The sequence below is a fragment of the Oratosquilla oratoria genome, chromosome 44 (genome assembly GCF_046742065.1).
Source record: "Oratosquilla oratoria isolate Oo_2021 chromosome 44, ASM4674206v1, whole genome shotgun sequence".
Classification (NCBI taxonomy): domain Eukaryota; kingdom Metazoa; phylum Arthropoda; class Malacostraca; order Stomatopoda; family Squillidae; genus Oratosquilla; species Oratosquilla oratoria.
Window position 1 is genome coordinate 29,501,373 of NC_134820.1, and position 20,389 is coordinate 29,521,761.

Below are 20,389 nucleotides of genomic sequence, written 5' to 3' on the forward strand. Positions count from 1 at the left end.
ACTGACTACTTAAAAGAAATATAAGAAAAGGTAAGTATATAGTTGATAAACGCCAAGCATTGAGAAGAAGCGGAGGGCGAATGCAGCCGCGGGCCGCCTGATCGCCTGTACCTTTCGAAAGTCTGCTAAGCACTCTAGTCCCTTCCAAGATCTAAGAATATGAGGTCTAACCACTTCCGACCGAATTTCGAGGGAGTTGGCGCAGCGGGCCCGTGAACGTTACCTGGCTGTTCAAAGTGGGGTCAGTTGAAGCTGGTCCGTCGTTGAAAAGTAACGTTGCCTTCGCTCGCACTGCTCCACGCAATTAGTTATATTCTGACAAATATTATATAAAATATATATATAAATATATATAAAATATTATAGTTCCTGTCTATATATATGAATATATAATATATATGATATATAATATATATATGTATAATATATAAAATATTATAGTTCCTGTCTTCCTTGGCGTTTCACAGTTTTCTTCAGTGTATCACAAAGAGAAAATGGACTCAGCCAAATGACGTCAGAAGCTGCGCAGAAGAATTCCAACGGTCTGACCTGTATATTTAGACCTTGCCGCATACGTAGGCGGCAGAGGAGCAAGTGGATACGCGAGGCTGCCATATCGGCGTCTTGATTATATTTATTGTAGTTGCCCCTGCGTAATGACATACTCTCTAAACTGTCTTCATCACATTTTCTATGGTTATCAAAATTCACGGGTGAAAGAGAGAACGATTGATATAAGCGGTGACTATATTTTATGATGCGAGTATTATTACGACACATCGTACGTCTGGCAGCTAATGCTGCCCGCGAGATTTTGAACCATACTCAAGAGGCTAGCTGCTAGAGTGCTTAGAGTCTAGCAGGTAGAGGTGGAGTAACTGTTACACCCCAGCTCCTCAATGTTTGCAATATTCGTGATTGTCTCTCCCTGCATTAAACACTTACCACCCATGACGATAGCCAAGGAGGATCCTGTGGAAGATGCATTCCGCCCATCAGGAGGCAGGTGGATGGTTCTTATCTAGTAACGAGGTAGTGCAACCATGCTGAGACCGAAGAAGCAATAAGGCTGTTATAGCCGACCCTGGCTATCAATCTAGCCTTCGTGAGGGCGATGGTCCCATGTTACCCATTTCGGTACTACACACCTATTTCCAGTATATGATAATAAATCCTAATCCAGCACCAAAAGAGTGACACGATGTGCCTTGATAGTCTATTTAAAATCAGAGGGAGGAGGAAAACCTTGAACTATCAACAAACAACATTTTATTACTACTACTTTATATACAAGATTCATAATTATAATCATATAATGTTATTACATCAAGTTATGAATTAGCAAACATCTGTGCGGCATGAGAGAGGGAAGGATCATACGTTGGGTTTTTGTATTCTTGGGAGTAGATAGACTCATCCTGCTGGAAACAAACGACTCCAGTCACTTGTAGAGCGTCCTCTGCCAGGGGCGATGAAAGATCGGCTATGGATTGATATCAGAAAAGACAAGCGAGTCCAGTCACTTGAGGAGTTGAATAAGAAACGTACACCCCGTCAATGGCACTGGTCTTGAGAATTGAGGGACATGCGCCTCTTAGTTGTAATTTGTGCATGTACATCAGTGTCACTACACATATAACATGCGACATTGTTTTTGATATTACAATGTCAATAAAACCAAAACATTACAATTTGAAAAATCATATCATATTCACGCGAGGGCTTAAAAGACTCCCTTGAGCTGTGTGATCGTGAGCGCTAGGGGTAGTGTGATTCTGCTGAATCTTGTCGCTGTCTTGGCAGCAGCAGGATCCGGAATAGTATCCCCCTTGACCCGCAACATGAGTGGGGGTCCAGTGAAACCTTACAGATCCGTCTTGACGGTGACCGAAAGAAGTCAATAGTATTCTTCGAGTCTGTGTGGATCACGACTGTCCCCTGCCCAGCAGAGAGGGCTTTGAAGATGACAGTAAATTCCCTCTGTAGAGTGGAGCTGCCGTCACTCACTCTCCAAATCGCGGTCACCCTTCGGTAGTTACAAAAGCCGCGCCACATCTTCCTGTGATGGAGTCCAGGACCCTCACATGGGGGGAGGGGGGACAGGAGGGCATATGCCCTGGGACGGCACATTTAGGGGGGTTGGTGGCAATTCAAGTCTGGACATGCCGCCCACAAGGCTGACAAAAGTAATTATAATAAAAAAAAGGGTCAAAGGAACCCTGAATATTTTACCGTAATATACGAATTTTGCGTTAGAATGAACAGAAAATGAAATATTTTCCCCTTATCCTTTCTGCAGTAGGGACTTAAATACAATTTTTAAAATCCGTTTAATTATTTCGCAAGCCAAGAGCTAAACCTGGCTGTAAGGGATGGTGGAGATGGGGGGACGGGGGGGCGTCACCGTGAACTTTGCCCTGGGGCGGACTTAGCCATGTAAGGGCTCTGATGGGGTCCACAGGAGTTCACTGATGGGAGGGAGGGGGTGTTGGGGTTGGAGAGTGATGGACCTTATGGCCTCAAAGATCATGACCCGTAATCGTGTCGAGTCGCTGTCAGCCTTCCTCCTCGTGATGTGGAAGATTCGGAAGCTGGGGCAGGGAGGTTGCTACAGGGAAGTGGAGGTATAGCCTGGATGAGGTCTGTTTAGAGCTTTATGCCGAACCAGTTCCCGAAGTCCTAAAGTACATGAACCCTCCGAAGTAAGGCCATGACTTAGCTCTCCCTAGGACTGGTCAGAAGACAGGAAGAGAGCCTCTCTACCCATTATTATATTTTTATTTATCTATTTATTTATTAATTATTTTTTCGCATCCGACCTAGTTATGAACCAAAAGGTCTCCTGTCGGCATGTTCCGCCTTTGTAATCCCTTGTAGCTCCTGTCTCCTGTCTAAGACTCTCTAAACGGGTCTATGGAAGGGCCGGAGTGATGGTGCGAAGAGCCTGGTTTTAGAGAACCTCGAGCTTGTCCCACAATCTGAGAGAGGTGAGTGTGGTGTCTCTAGCCCCCCCACATGTGAGTCTACGCGACATTTTGGCTTATAGTATCGTCGCTGCAGAAATGGGGTGGACAAGGAATTTATATGTTGTGTAGAAACAGCTGGCCTTCGGCTTTATATTATTCTTGTGTAGATTAAGTCCATATTACGCCTGTACTACAGGCATTTGTATCCTCATGAAAGCACAACCTTGGCTCTACCGAGCCATGTTTCGGCGAGGATGTGTCCTTCGCTACTTTCCAGTACGTCGGCTGTGTATATAAGGAGAGAGTTTTCGTCTCCAAAGGCAGTTCTCTACAGTACTTGTAACTCAGCAGTGCGCGTCCCAAGGCCCACGCGGTCAACTTTGCGGTCGGGTTTCCTCGGAGCCTGACCGCCCGACCCAGCCTAGGTCGACACTCGCACTAACCAGAATAAAGCCAACAAACCCACTTGAGCTTCATTTACTCCCTCGTCACCATAGTCCAAGTAAGGTTCACGTAATGTTACAAGAGAACTACATACATACATACATACATACATATACCAAAGGCTTTTTCCCCCTTACACGGGGGGTAGCCAAAAAGAAAAAGGCATAGAAATCACTCTATGCCATCGGCCATACCACTCTGAACACAAGAGAGCTACAGCGGCATAATCCACTACGGAACGTACTGCTTGAATATGCACTGTGTATCTGGAGGATCTTATGCCCGTCACCCAGCCTGGGTCTCGCCACGGCTCTGAGGAGATTAAGTCACGTCTTCGTGGCTTCACAGAGGTACTTAACCTTCGGAGTGAAGAACTGAGTTGATCCAGATGTCCAGGTATTAATAGACGGACTACCAGGGAAGTACATCGCCTTGTACTAGTTTCCTAGGGTCTTTCAACTTTGGATCACGTGCTGGACTCGTGATCGACAGGTATTTCCCTCTCGGAAGAGAGCTCAGAGCTCGTACGACCGATCTATGGTTAATGCTGTGACCTTCCACGCACACACACCCCCAACTCCCCGCCCACAAGAGTTGGAGTAACGACTCGGAGCGGCGAACCGGGACAACATATTTGTATAAAACTGATTAGATAAATAATTAGTTTTCCTATTCTTTACTATCTGGCATTTCCGGGTCTGCCTTTGTCCATACTTGTCTAACACCAAGCCTACTGCCTACCACCAAGCCAGCTAGAATAAAAATACCTTTTGGCACGTAAAGAATTAATCTGAACAAGTTCAATTATATTCATAATGAAAGGATAGCGCAAAACTAATTTATGTACTATTATTCTTCGGTGGGTAGGGAAGGGGGATTCATCCTGTTCCAGGAAGACACAATTATATATATTCTCTTTATTACCAAATAATTTTACTCTGGTAAGGGAATATTATCGTTTTGCTAGCGAGCAGGTCAGTGACTAAAATTTCAGACAATCCATAAAATATTTGATAGAAAAAGAAACTAGCGAAATTTTAGTGCTACAATTACAAACTCCGGATTTCTTGTGTTTACCCGCGAACATACTCCAAGCAGAGTTCGTTTGAAGTTTGTAATATTTGTTATCCAAAATGGGCGTTGAAGAGTCTGACAAGGATAAAAATTTACCATGGTTAGTGTATTACTTGGTATTTACCATTTCCGTGCATGACCTATGGACTGCATAAGTTTTATACAATCGGTACCTTTGAGACTTGCTGACACCAACAAACCAGTCATGCACCAGTTACATAGTAACTTTAATTGGAGGGTAATTCCCATTTAAATAGGAATGCTGTTCTCTTTTAACTTCTGTTTTACATTTTCCCTGCAGTCATTAAATTCCTCATTTACCACGTCCATGACTCCAAGTCTTAGGCAATATAATGTTCCCATGGATGATACGCTTGTAGTCGAGTGTAGGCTCTGAAATGCAAGCTGTACCAAGTTGAAGTTTGTTTGATAAGCCTTTTTTTATTGCCAGTATGTAGTGAGCAGCATGTTTCCATGCATACTGGTTAGCTGATGCCTGTTAGAATCAATGGCGCAGCGTTTGAACATAACATTCCTTGAAGTTTTGGTCCCATCTGTCAAAATTGTATGCCCTGTAATGTTATGTGTAGGGCACAACACCAAAACCATCAAAATGAAGAAGGTGGCATTAAAGTGAAACACCTGACCCCAAGTTTGGTAGGACCTGCAAAGAAGAGGTCCATAAGCAAGACTAGCTAGGTCAACATGAAAATGGAATTCCTGATATTTGAGCTGAAGTAGTTCTCATGGGATGCAAAAAGTCGCTATGAGTATAATGCAATTTGAATTATCCATCTAGCTGTCCTTGTTCTCGAGATATTGCATTTTGAATGGAATTAAATCGGGCCTATTTTGTCCCCGGAAATCGGGCCGAAACGTGCGGTCTGACGAATCGCCGATCGAACGTAAACAATGACGGTTTTTGCTGACAGGCACAATTTTATATAAAAAATTAGCATATGGTTGCATTATTTGACATATTTTCTTTAAGATGTGTGATTTCCATGTAACTTGATCATAGAATTACGTTTTTATCCTCTGCAAAATTACCCACCACAGCTACGAATACCTTCAAATTACATGAACATCACACATTTTAAAGAAAATAGTTTGAATAATTCAACTATATGCAAGCTATTACACTAATAACACAATAGTAACAAACTTAATAGTGTAGTTTGATCCATACCACCAGTGATCATAGATAGCGGGCAGGACGAATCGTAGCTGTGGTCCGTAATATTACGGAGGATAAAAACGTAACTTCTCTTTGATCAAATTACATGAAAATCACACATTTTAAAGAAAATAGTTCAAATAATTCAACTATAAGTCTATTACGCTAATAACATAATAGTAAGAAACTTAATAGAGTGAAGTTTGATAAGATGGCGGGTTGATGTTGATGTTGTTATCCGATAATCCGACCCGATAAAAAAAAAACTAATTAATACCTCCGATTTCTCAGCTCTACCGTAACATGCTGCCTTTATTTTGGTATTAGAATAATCCGCGATACTAGTAGTTTTTCTTTATTATGGTCAGTTGCCACAATCGTAAATATGTTAGCTCATCTTTTACGTTGAAACATATGCCAATTTTCGATTTACTGCTGAATGCAGGCCGCCATGTTTATCTTATGTTTTTATTGACCGACATGTAACTGATGATGTGAATGTTTGAAATTTACTACGATCGTAGTAAATACACTCACACAACATTTTTATTAATTAACTTTCCCGCGGTATATAAATTTGGCCGTTTGAATGGCGTGCGCATAAAATGACGCGCTATTGTGCTCGTCATCGACGGTGGCGCCTCTGGTGGTGTTTGACCTACCTAGCAAGACAATCCAGGCAGAAAGCTTCACCTGTGCTGGCCCCATGGGTGGGAGTGGGATTATGCATTTTTTTCTTAGGCTACCTCTGTTGTAAGGGGGAGGGAAAAAGCCCTTGGAATATATATATATATATATATATATATATATATATATATATATATATATATATGTATATATATATATATATATATATATATATATATATATATATATATATATATATATATATATATATATTCTCATACTGCCTTCTCTTCCATTATCATCTCTCCATCTGCACCTTTAACCTTTTCTTTTCTACTTGATTTGCCTCCTCTTCCTCTCTTAATTTCTTTCCAAAACATCTTTTTATTACTTTCAAAATTTTCTGTCATACTCTTACCCTATTTCACATCTGCTCTCCTCTTTGCCTTCTTTATCTTATGTATGTATATGCCGTATTTATAATTCTTTACCAGTATTCTATTTTTTTTTTTTTTTAATAACTTATTGTTATCTATTACTGCCTGTTAGTTATGTGTCAGATAAAAAGGGGGTACCATTGGGAAAGTAATATTTCAGCAGTGTAACCATATGTGAACAAAGGTGCAAGCAAATTGGAGAAAGGAAAATAACACAATCAGGTCCTCATTTATATAAGGTTTTTGTAAATTATAAGTGGTATGCATAGTGAATGAAGTCCAAAATAAAAATCTCACACTATACATGAGCATGTATGGAATTTAGCTATTTATTTATTATTATTATTATGTTTATTTTATTAGTTATTTATTCATTTATTTATTAATTTATTTATTCTTTTCAGGGTTGAAAAGTACAGACCAAAGGAGCTGGATGATTTGATTTCACATGAAGATATAATATCAACAAGTAAGGATAGTTATAAGTCGGTTTTCTCACACACACAGAAAAAGGCTCTTTTTACAGATAAACTTTAGTGCTACTTTTAAGTCTTATCATTTCATACACCACTTTTTCAATACTTTAAGCATTTTCTTTTTCAATTGTAATCCGCTCTTAACCACTTCAGTATAAGTCAAATTCTCATTTGCAGCATTGGCTGCCATATGTACGGTTCATCACAATACTCACATTATAAAATATAAAGTCACTGCTGTATTACTCATACTCTTTTATTCTCAGTAATAATAAGCACAGAAAACATGATCAAACCAGTTCACAGAATCCAGAAGTAACTCATGTATAACTACAAAATATATATATATATATATTGATAACTATTTTAGACAAATTATTTGGATGATGGAGAACATAGACACAAGGGAAGGCTCGGAACCCTAAACACTCTAACGTTTCGTTCGCGTAGAACTTCTTCAGAGAGTGTATGTAGAACTGCAATTGAAGTTTATGTACTAAATCTAATTATCTTTTCGGACACTTGGGAAAGGTCGTTTTTCTGGCGAGGAGGGTTTATCAATTTAGCTAAAGAAACTAGTATTTTAATTCTAAAGCACGCCAGAAAAACGACCTTTCCTAAGTGTCCGAAAAGATAATTAGATTTAGTACATAAACTTCAATTGCAGTTCTACATACACTCTCTGAAGAAGTTCTATGCGAACGGAACGTTAGAGTGTTTAGGGTTCCGAGCCTTCCCCTGTGTCTATGTTCTCCATCATCCATATATATATATGGACACCGACAGAAATATTTATATACTATATGACCTTCTTTTCGTCTCCCTTCTCTTCCCTCTCTTCTTCCATTACCTCCTCCCCTCCTTCTTCTGTCTCTTCCTCCTTCCTTCCTTCCTTATCTCCCTCCTCTGTTTCTTTTATCTTCTTTATCTTTCTCTTACTCTTCACCTTTTGCTTCTTCCTCTTTCTCATACATTTATTCTTCATTTTCCTTGCCATTTTCTACCTCTTTTCTTCTTCCTTGCCCTCTTTCACTATTTTTCTGATGCATACATACATATACCAAAGGCTTTTCCCCCTACACAGGGGGTAGCCTAAAAGAAAAAGACATAGAAACCACTCCCACCCATTCCATTTCAAATATATTTTCTGATATTCTATATATTTCCTATATATTTTCTGATACATAGCAAAAAAAATTCTAAGACGTGTATGAAAATTTTCTAATTGTGTATGAGGCCACTAAATGCTGTACATGTTAACTCGTTAGAATGTAGAGGTTTTGTAAAGCTGTAAAAATTAACTGGTGTTAACCAGAATAAGATGATGTGGGAAATTCATTCTAAAAGATAGATCGAGATTTGAAGTTTTAAGTGCACTAGATATGCTCCAGCATGTATTAAAAGGATAATTAATGTTGCAAGAAATTCAAAGAAAGTTTTATTTATTTTATTTATTTATTATTATTATTTTATTTTTATTTATTTATTTATTTTATTTTTTTCCCCCCTCCAAGTTCATCGATTTATAGATGAGGATCATTTGCCACACTTGCTATTTTACGGACCTCCAGGGACAGGGAAGACCTCTACAATTCTTGCTTGTGCGAGGAAACTTTATACACCAAAGCAATTCAATACCATGGTATGTTTCATTTCTCTTGTTTTGATGAAGGGTAACATTTACTTAAATGAATTTACATTAGTTGTGTTTGTTATGTGAATACAGTGTATTGTCAGAATTGTTTTGTAATGAATTAATGTCATTTGTGTATGTTTCAGGTTTTAGAACTTAATGCATCTGATGATAGAGGAATTGGTGTTGTGCGGCAGCAGATTCTAAACTTTGCCAGCACAAGGACTATTTTCAAAGCTGGATTTAAATTAGTAATATTAGATGAAGCAGATGCTATGACAAATGATGCCCAGAATGCCTTAAGGAGAAGTAAGTAGCTACTGTTATTTTTAGGATGAATATTTAGTCACTCAGCACTATAGTAGATGTGGAAAAAAAAATATTTTCCCTGTAAGATTTTTATCAATCCATTGTGCCATTTCTATCTTGCTTAAAAGTGGCAGTTTGTTGACAAGATTGACGAGGTAAACACCATATGAGGACGGAGCCTTTATTTGTACGACGTTTCGCTTATTACAGCTTTTTCAAGTACAAGTTGAGATACAAATGCTTGAGATTAAATAAGGGAAAAGGAGGGAACGGGGAGAGAAAAGGGGGGGAAGGAAGAGGAGGAGGAGAAGGGGGGGGGATTGGACACTGAACTAGGAGAATAAGGGTAGAAAATATGCTGGCAGATAGGGCTTATGACTGATTATTTGGATAGTTTGGGCATATGGAAAGAATGAGTGAAGAAAGTAAAAAGAGTGTGGAAAGCAGATGTGAATGGAATGAACTTGAGGGGATAACCGACAGTGAGATGTGAGATGGATGGATGAGGTGAAAGGGGCTTTGAGCAAGAAGAGAATGTCTTGAATAGGGAATGGAGAAGGCCAGGGATATGTGTGAGAATGGTTGTGTATGGATGATATTTTGACGAGTCTGAAGGGATGTCACCTTGCCGTTTCTATTTTCCACATGAGGGGACAAGTAGGGAGGGTGACTGTATAAATGAAGTGGCCTTGCTGTAGATATGCTGTATCCTGCTGCATTGCTTCTGACTTGGGCAATGTGGCAGGAAACAGGGATGGCTCTTCATCCATGGGGAGCTAAGATGAGAGGGAAACAATGGGAGTGGATTTTGTGGGAGTAGGTTTGTAGGATGACCCATCATCCAGGAGGTGCCAAGATAGGAGGGAGGGAGGAGGGTGGAGGGGAGTGGAATATATTGGAAATGAAATGAGTGGGAGTGATTTCTATGCCTTTTTCTTTTTGGCTACACCACCCCCCCCCACCCCCACCCCGTGTAAAGGGGGAAAAACCCTTTGGTATATGTATGTATGTAGGTTTGTGCCTTGGCTGGCCACATCCCTTATAAGGTGGAAGAGGCCCTTAGAAAATGGTTGATACAAATAGCTAATATTGTTTTATAATGGTAGTGCTATTTTTGTGATGAATATCTTGTATATAACTTTGCTTTTTGTTTTCAGTAATTGAGAAGTTTACGGAAAATGTTAGGTTTTGCTTGATCTGCAATTATTTGAGCAAAATCATCCCAGCTATACAGTCTCGTTGCACACGTTTTCGATTTGGACCTTTGACTCAGGAGCAGATTTTTCCGCGACTTCAACATGTTATTGAACAAGAAAAGTAAGTTTTTGTTATCTTGATGTAAAGGTTGTATGCATTAGTACAGTACAAGCGTGACAGAACAAACTTCACAATTGTTCAAAGAAGTTCCAGGGGGGAAAATCCCTCTCATGAACAAAGTTCACTAAAAAGAATTGGTTCTGCTAGATAGTGGTTGATGGACTTGTTCAATCATTTGTGGCTGGCTTGAATTGCTCCATGTTGGAAAACTTGTCTTTATTATGTAATCACAAAAGATATAAAGGCGACTCAATCTAGTGGAAAAGTTCACAAATTAGAGCTTACTTGGGTGGGTGGGGAGGTCAGCAACAAACACTGGAGAGCAAGCCTTTCTTTATATTGAAGTTGACCTTGGCTACACACACTTTTTATATTGATCTAATATTGTAAGTGAATTATTTTAAGTAATTTTATAACTTTTTGAGGAAGCTCACTGACTGAGTGCGTTAGGTTGTCGTTACTTGCAGTGAAGGTCAAGGGGATGGCAGTTCAAACCCTGCCACTGGCGAAGTTGAACCAAGGGCATGGTTCATTCAATTCCATGCTACAAAGCCCACTGTGAGGGGCACCGTCCTAGCCTTCCAATAGGTGGGGGAGTTTGTGATGTTAAACCATATCATAATTTTTTGATGAAGTTTTATATCCCAGCGTATACACACTGCATTAACCCCTTCATTACCGACCCGTCAACCTTACGTAAACAAACATTTCAAACCGTCCCACGAATGGCTGGAGCCTTATGTTTGTAAACACAGACACTTGCCTCCACGTGGTTAGTAATAACCCAGAAACCGAGGCCTTGAGAGCCCTCAATACACACAGCTTATAACTGTGACATGTGCATGTCATGGGGAGCACGCTCAATTCCTGGCGGGTGCACTCAGCCGTGACACGCAGGTGTCACAAAACACACATCCGGTACTCAAGGGGTTAAAACATTATCAGCACAGCATATGCTTGGCCACAGATTCAAACTGCCCCAGATGCGACCACCACACAGGAAACATAATATTCCTTGTACTGCAATGCCCCACACTAACAATCCATAGCCAACAATACATCTTCCCCAAGTGACTGATGGTCCCTCTCGGATGACACTTACCTGAAGTCTGTTGGTCATCTGCAAGAGAGACTAAGGGCAATTGATTGAATATCAGGAACAGTGATGGGTATCTGTTTGTGGTGGTCCGAAAAGAGGAAGAGTCGAACTGCCCATTTTTATAACCTATCACCTCCATTTTAGCTGTAGTATTACCACGCTGCCTGTGACTTGCAACACTGCCTCTAACCCAGGGCAGTGGACAAGATGCAGGGATGACCCGTCATCCAGGAGGTGCTAAGATAAGAGGGAGGGTGGAGGGGAGTGGAGTGTATTTAGGGATGGAATAGGTGGGAATGATTTTATGTCTTTTTCCTTTTGGCTACCTCCCTTGAAAGGGGATAAAAGCCTTGGTATGTGTATGTATGGATCATCTCCATCAGGAGATGCAGCCCTAAGTGGCAGACACTTGGCCCACAGACTGGGCCCAAGATCTAACAACTTCAACAGTATTTGACCTTTCCACACATGGAGAGCTGGGAACAAATGCCTGCTCCACTCCTAGTTGTTGTTGTTGTTGTCATTCCCTAGACTGTCTGTCCTAGCAGTCCCGTCTCCCCAAGGAATGCCACAGCCGAAACTGGGTTTTCCCACAAATCCTTTATAGAGTGTATGTTGTGTTGTTTGCAAACAGCAGCAAACAACCCTGGCCATCAGCTCCACTCCTAGTGCTTTCAGCTGGTGATGTAGAAACAATCTCGCACCAATACAACACCAACAACATTCTAAATATCCATTTACTACGGGGATCTTCTCCCTTATAAGGGAGGTAACAAAAGTCATAGGCATGCACCCACTCCTACCCATTCCACTCCCATCCACCATCCTTGTTTCCCTTTTATCTTAGCTCCTCATGGTGTGGTGTACAGGAAAAGAGCAGTGCTCTATGATTCCTGTCTCCTCTCCAATTTATCATACCTACCCTCAAACTCGTGTTGGGCTCCAACTTTGTTGTCTATATCCTTGATTTCCAATTATTATATTATATTATTTATTTAATTATTATATTATATTGCTCCCCCTTATTTCTTCTTTAGCTATTTATCCCACATTAAGACCTTGATTGCAGCCAGATTAGGTTCCCAATACATTTAGCAATGTATTGGACACACACACATGCCATATACATAAATTAAAATATAGATATACATACATATACCATAGGCTTTTTTTCCCCCTACCTCCCTTGTAAGGGGGAAAAAGCCTATGGTATATGTATTTATATTTATGTATATGGCATATGTGTGTGTGTGTCTGTGTGTGCCCAATACATTGCTAAATGTATTGAGAACCTAATGTGGCTGGATAGCTGCTGCCATCAAGGTCTTAATGTGGCATAAATAGCCAAAGAAGAAATTAGGGGGAGCAACAGCCCTCCCATAACTATGGTGTCTCTGTTACAACCTGTGTGTATTGATGTTTCTTAATTTTCAGTGTTAAAGCTACCGAGGATGGTAAAAAAGCATTGCTGGCCTTGTCTGGAGGGGATATGCGTAAAGTCCTCAACATTCTTCAATCAACACATATGGCCTTTGAAAAGGTATGGTAAAGTTATAGATGGGATGGGTGGAGGGTGGGAGATCTTGGCTGGTTACCTCCCTTATAATGGGGAAAAAGCCTTTTAATGAATAGATAGAAATTATACATACATACATACATATACCAAGGCTTTTTCCCCCTTCCAAGGGAGGTAGCCACAAAAGGAAAGGCATAAAAACACTCCCACCCATTTCATCCCTAAATACACTCCACACCCCTCCCACCCTTCCTCTCATCTGAGCACCTCCTGGATGACGGGTCATCCCTGAACCCTGCCCACCGCCCTGGGTCAGAAGCAGTGTCGCAAGACACAGTACATCCACAGCAAGGCCGCTTCATTTAATCGGCGACCCCCCCTCTCCGTCCCCCTTTGCATATAAGGAGAGGACGGGGAGAAATCCCTTCGGGCTGCGTCAAAATTTACTCACACATACTACCCCACCCCCCACCCCCCCGCCCATTCCTCCTCATGCAGTCACAACATCATCCATATACAACCATTCTCCACTCACCTCTGTCTTCCGTCCTCTCCCTTCCTTCCTCAACAGACATTCCCCTCTTCCCCAAAGCCCCCTTCACCCCATCCATCCACCTCATCCTAGGACGTCCCCTCATGTTCACTCCCTCCACATCTGCCTTCCATACCTCTTTTACTAGTCTTTCTTCACTCATTCTTTCCATGTGTCCAAACCATCCTAATATTCTTTCATCAACCCTCTCTCCCAAATCCTTTTTCACCCCTGTTCTCCTCCTCACCTCCTCATTTCTCACTCTATCTAGCCTAGTAACCCCCACCATACTTCTCAGACACCTCATCTCAAACACATTCAAACTCCTTCTCTCTTCTTCTCTTATGTTCCACGTTTCTGCCCCATACAGTGCTGTTGGCACAATCACTCCTTCATACAGTCTCCTCTTCGCATCCATTCCTAAATGTCTATTTCTCATTACACTCTTTAAACCACCAAGGCATTTACTCGCTTCTCTCAATCTACATTCTACCTCCACCTTCACTCCACCTTTTCCTGCTACACTTGCACCCAAGTATCTAAAACTATCCACTTCCTCCAGTCGCTCTCCCTTAATGTTCACTTCCAGTCTACTGCCACTTTCACCCCTTGTACATCTCATCACCTTACTTTTACCCACATTTATCTTTAGCTTTCTTCTATCACATACTCTCCCAAACTCTGCCACCAGCTTCCTCAATCCCTCCTCTGACCCTGCCACAAGCGCAGTGTCGTCCGCAAACAACAGCTGGCTCACCTCCCACTTTTCTCCATTTTCTTTAACCATCTCCAATCCCTGACTCACTACCCTAGCATTCACCTCTCGCACCACCCCATCCATGTATAAGTTGAACAGCCAGGGCGACATAACGCATCCTTGACGAAGTCCCACCTTTACTTCAAACCACTCACTCTCTCCATTTCCAATCCTAACACATGCTCTACTACTCACATAAAAACTCTTGACAGCTCCTAGAAGCTTTCCTCCTATCCCATAAATCTGCATAACCTCCCACAGTGCCTTTCTGTCTACCCTATCATAAGCCTTTTCCAGATCCATAAAAGCCCAAAAAACATCCTTCCCCTTTCCTATAGCTTTCTCACATATCTGTCTTACCACAAAGATCTGATCTACACAACCTCTACCCGTCCTAAATCCACACTGTTCCTCACCAATTACTCCTTCTGTTCCTCTCCTAATCCTCTCAATTAAGATTCTCCCATAAGCCTTCCCTACTACACTCAACAGGCTAATCCCTCTGAAATTACTACATTCACACTTGTCCCCTTTTCCCTTGTAAAGAGGAACTATACAGGCACTACTCCAGTCCTCCGGTACTTTACCCTCTCTCCAGCAAACATTAAATAATCTCACCAACCAGTCCACCATCACTGAACCTCCCTTTTTCAGACATTCTGCATGACATCCATCCAGACCAGGTGCCTTACCTGCTTTCATCATCTTTACAACTGCCTTCACCTCATCCTTCCTTATTTCTCCTCCGTTCTCCTCACTCATCACTCTCATTTTCTTCGTATTTCCCACTGCAGCTATCTTTCCTTCCCTATCCTCCTTCACATTTAGCAACTCCCTAAAATATTCTGCCCATCTTCCCCTCACTGCCATCTCTTCCATTATCAACTCTCCATCTGTACCTTTTACCTTTTCTTCCCTACTTGATTCGCCTCCTCTTCCTCTCTTAATTTCTTTCCAAAACATCTTTTTATTACTTTCAAAATTTTCTGTCATACTCCTACCCCATTTCACATCTGCTCTCCTCTTTGCCTCCTTTACCTTTTGCTTTACTTCTCTTTTCTTTTCTTTGTACCTCTCATATGACTCCCCTGTCCTCTTTTGTAACCAATCTGTGAATGCTCGCTTCTTCTCTTCTACAACCTTCTTTGTTTCCTCATCCCACCATTCACTACCCTTTCTTCTATTTCCCCCTGTCCTTCTTGTTCCACACACCATCCTTGCACACTTTAAGACTCCCTCCTTGAACCATCCCCATTCCTCCTCCACACCCATCTCTGCTCTATCCTTTACTCCCTCCCACTCCTCCTTCAGCTTCTTTTCGTACTCCTTCTCCTTTTCCTTTTCATTCAAGGAGTTCACTCTAAGAACCTCCCTACCTTTTGTCCCTTTCCTCCTTCTCCATCTATCCTCCACTCTCAACTTACCTTCCACCAAAAAATGATCTGATATTCCCCCACCTTCTCCCCTTAGCACATGTACATCCTTAACTCTTCCTATCATAATCCTATTTACCACTACATAATCCATTAGCGCTCTATCTACCACCCTTCCCTCCACCACCCTCTCCCATGTGTACTTATGCTTGACTTTCTTCCGAAACACTGTATTTGCTATCATCAACTCTCTTTCTAGACACATTTCCACCATCAACTCTCCACTACGATTCTTTCCTGGAACTCCACACTTCCCAACCACTCCATCGATTGGACCATTTCCCACTCTAGCATTAAGGTCTCCCAGTACTATTACATTGACATTTCTTCCTAAACCCTCTATGCACTCATTTAAATCTATCCAAAAGGCCTCCCTTTCTTCCACGCTCTTCTCACTGCCCGGCCCATATGCACTTACAAAGACCCACATCTCCTTTCCCAATTATAGATGTATATTAAATTATAGATGTATATTAAAGATGGGTAACCAAGTCAAAACTTATGCCCATCTAAACATGTTCATTGCCCCTCCTATCATAGCTCTTCATAGGTCATCTCTCTCCCCTAGCATATAATACCTGCATTGATATTATACTTAATTTTCCAATTTGGGCCAAGTTAGACAAATTATATAATGGTTGTCCTGAAGTTTGCTTCCTTGGTCTTTTGTTAAGGCATCTGAGACAGGCATATTAATGGAAGTAGCATGGATACTCCGTTGGGTTGTGTCATGGGAAAGACTTTGTAAACAAATGCTAGTGTGGATAGTAGGTTTGCCATTCTCTTGTCGTATGGATAGACATTATGTGGATACTTGTCAAACTCTATGGGTTGTAGATATTTTAACCCCTTCCATACGGTGCCACACACGTAGGCGTAATGGGGAGCGAGTGTATTCGCGAGGCTGACATATCGGCGTCTTGATTATATTTATTGTAGTCGCCCCTCCATAATGACATTCTTTCTAATTCTTTTGTAATCGCATTTTCTATGGTTATCAAAATTCACGGGTGAAGAGAGAACGATCGATATAAGCGGTGACTATATTTTATGATGCGAGTATTATTACGACACGTCATACGGCTGGCATTGGCTGCTGCCACCGAGATCTAAGTCCATGACGCCTACGTGTGCGGCACCGTATGGAAGGGGTTAATGGTGTAGGAGATTGGTAGGGGTTATTGGTGGTGCTTGTGCTCCATACAAAGTTATTAGTGGAGTCCTTTGAAAGGCTTCTTGTAGTATGAACATAGAGAGCAGGATCCCTAATCCCATCACTCAGTCCCACTTTGTTTTTAATGACTCGCATGAAGTTTCTTCTTCTTTCTTTCTTTCTACCATAGGGTATATTAAGAGTAAAGATATACTGAAAACAATTTTTGACTGGATATTCAGATTGATATAAAGTTGTTCAGATATTTTTCATGAAAGTGGCAGTTGCCGACAAGATTGACGAGTTAAACACCATATGAGGATGGAGCCTTTATTTGTTCAGATATTGTTTTAGACCAGAGTGGGAGTATTGCTTTACATGTTGGCATAAGTCCTGTTCACTGTATTCATTCCTGTGCTTACACTTACAGGTGGATGAAGACAATGTATATCTGTGTGTAGGCCACCCGCTGAAGTCTGACATCATGAATATTGTCAACTGGATGCTAAATGAACAAATTGAGACTGCATATAGGAGTATCCTTTATAGATTATGGAATGTTTTAAAAATATGTATATTTTCCTTTTGATAATTAATGGGTTTGTATCCAAAACTGTTTGGCTGATTCATAGGTAATAATTCATTGCCCTGGTTCTCTCTCATTAGAGACTTGGAGGTATTAATTAAATGCAGAGAGTCTGTGTGCTTCTGTTAGTTGCTTTCAGCTGACTGCTTAGAAATGATGCCAGCCCAACACATCGTACACCTCCCCCCCCTCCCAAAGACATGGCAGGCAATGGGAAGAATAAAATAAAACCAGAACAACAATATTTTAACTCAAAGTGTAATTATAAAGAAAATAAATTGCATTGAGGACAATGAAGTGCATAACCTAAATCTGGGGCATTATGAAATTAACCTCTTCAATACGAGTCAAATTCTTATTTGCAACATCAGATGCCTGACACATAATAATTCAGTGATGCATCACAATACATATACATATACCAAGGCTTTTTCCCCCTTACAAGGGAAGTAGCCAAAAAGAAAAAGGCATAAAATCATTCCCACCCATTCCATCCCTAAATATACTCCACTCCCCTCCACCCTCCCTCCCATCTTAGTACCTCCTGGATGATGGGTCATCCCTGCACCTTGTCCATTGCCCTGGGTCAGAGTCAGTGTCGCAAGTCACAGCAAGGCCGCTTCATTAGATCGGCGACCCCCCTCTCCGTCCCCATCACAATACTCGCATTATAAAATATATTCACTGCTGATTTACTCGTTCTCTGTTTTTTGCATTAGGAGATAGGGAGGGAGGTTCACCATGGAAATGAAATGGCCCTGCTGTTGATATACTGTGTCTTGTTGTATTGCCTAGGTATGTACCTAGGTAGTGGGCAGGAGACAGGACCCATCACCCATGAGGAACTAGATGAGAGTGAAACAGATGGGTGTTGGGTGGGTGCATGCCTTGGCTGACTACCTTCCTTATAAGGGGAAAAAGGCCCATGGTATACACTAGACCCCCATTGTGAATGGGGGTTTGGTACTAAAGGTATCTGTCAATACCCAAAACCATGAATACCGATTTTCATTAGATAAGTATCTCCTTCCTTGCCCTCCTACTAACTTGTCAGTCCTTTCTTCCTCTTCACCTGCAGGCTCCTCCCTCCCTCAGATTCTCTTTTTTCCCTCCCCCTCGCTCTCTCATCCATTACTCCCCCTCTTGTTACTTCCTCTTCTCCCTTTCCTTCCTCTCCCTCTCCTTCCTATCCTTTCTATCCTTTTTCCTTCCCCCCCTCAGTTGGTGTGATATAATTTTTGTATTTAAAGCAACAGTACAGTTAGCACCTTAACAATGTCACAGACATCAATGAACTTAAAACTGTTAAAGGACTTGCTTTGCAAGATATTCTTACAGAAGTTCACCTTTATGTTCACAGAAGTAAGGCAGATTTTTTCCCCAATTAATGGATGCAAATGAAAAAAATATTGTTTAACATGAATAAACTTTAGTTTGTAGCAGTTTTGATGAGAATTGTAGTCAAATTCTTATTTGTTTTTTCTTTTCAGTTGATTTTCCTGTAATGGTGAGAGTGTACATTGTAGAACAGCTCGCAGCGATAGAGAAAAGGCTTTCTATAGGATCTTCAGAAAAACTGCAATTGTCTTCTTTGATTGCCACCTTCTTTCGTGCAAGGACAATGGTTGCTGATGCAGAGAAAGCTCAGGCGTGAATACACATCTCAAGAATTTATGTTCATAGCTGTACTTGTTGGTGCACTCACACTTTTCATTCATAATAACTCATCATTATACTTGATTCATTTCTTGGTGGTTATGCCCCAGAAATGTCCTGCAAATTTTGTCATGAGTAATGCTTGGCAACTTTATTCTCCCTCTTCTTCTTCCCCAAGTCTAGCCTCCAAATAAATAAGATCATCTAGCATTACCTGAAATAGAATCTTTACAGGGCAATACCCTAGAACATGGAGTAAACAACCACTATTTTTCTATTATCGAATTTAGGGAAATAAAAGTTTCTTGACCAATTTAAAGCTAAAGAAGTTTCTTTGTCCTTGATAAGATAGTCAATAACTTAATTTTCATGTTACCTTTAACAAGCTGCATGATATTGTGGGGTTAAAAGCTGCTCAGTAGCATGCAGCCGATACTTTAGGGTCCATATAGGGTGCCCCTACAGACCAGTCACACATTTTGGCTGTGGTAGAGGAAATATCTATTCATAGAGAAAGGATGATACTTTATTATACTGCAGCTCCCTCTGTTATGCTGTTTTTTTTTTTTTTTTTTTTTTTTTTTTTTTTTTTATAACCCTGTGGTGGGTGAAAAGAATACTGCCACCAAGTTCCCACTTGAGTTGGAAAAGGCAACAAAAATGGGATGGGGATAGGACTAGGCATCCTGTAGCACCAAAGGAGAGTAAATGAGAAGAGATAGTATGTGAAAAATAAAAGATGGATGTGTTGGCACTGAGTAAAACTAAATTGAAAGGGAGGGACGAGTTTGAGTTTAGGAGGGTGTCAGGAGTGAAGAGAGGGTGGCTGTACTAATAAATGAAGAAATAGGTAAATGTGTGCTGGAGTGGAAGGTTTCTTCAAGGTTAATGTAGATGAAGGTGAAACTAGCATTAGGTCTCCCAATGCTAGGGTAGAAAAAGAATCAATAGGTGGAGTGGTTGAGAAATGAGTTAAGTGAGAAGTGCTTGTGGTGTAAGTAGAATGGATAGAATGAGTAATGAAAGTGTGCATGAGCTTTTTCCAATGGGTCTCAAAGGTGAGGGGAAGAAATGTAGTGGTTGAAGACAAGGTCTATGTATATGACCTTGGTTGAAGAGGTAGAGATAGACATTAAAGTGGTTTGGTCACATGGAGCGAATGGAAGAGAGTAGAATGACCAAGAGGATGTATGTGAG

The 20,389-nt window shown here is 41.0% G+C and overlaps 1 protein-coding gene across 1 annotated transcript; it reads left to right on the plus strand.

Moving 5' to 3' along the window:
• The first annotated feature begins 4,438 nt into the window (after positions 1-4,438).
• On the plus strand, positions 4,439-19,508 carry RfC3 (replication factor C subunit RfC3). Its single transcript, XM_076180577.1, has 9 exons — positions 4,439-4,584; positions 7,130-7,194; positions 8,716-8,843; positions 8,981-9,143; positions 10,301-10,460; positions 12,994-13,099; positions 17,381-17,486; positions 18,821-18,898; positions 19,027-19,508. Exons 1-9 carry the CDS (start codon positions 4,544-4,546, stop codon positions 19,188-19,190), a joined length of 1,011 nt encoding a protein of 336 aa, XP_076036692.1. The 5' UTR covers positions 4,439-4,543; the 3' UTR covers positions 19,191-19,508.
• Positions 19,509-20,389: the final 881 nt, after the last annotated feature.

Excerpts from the sequence above, each read along its gene's own strand:
- RfC3 (XM_076180577.1), top strand. The coding sequence starts at position 4,544 with ATGGGCGTTGAAGAGTCTGACAAGGATAAAAATTTACCATG. Across the intron at positions 4,585-7,129 it reads AAGGATAAAAATTTACCATG|GGTTGAAAAGTACAGACCAA; the intron begins GTTAGTGTATTA and ends TATTCTTTTCAG. Across the intron at positions 9,144-10,300 it reads CCAGAATGCCTTAAGGAGAA|TAATTGAGAAGTTTACGGAA; the intron begins GTAAGTAGCTAC and ends TTTTGTTTTCAG.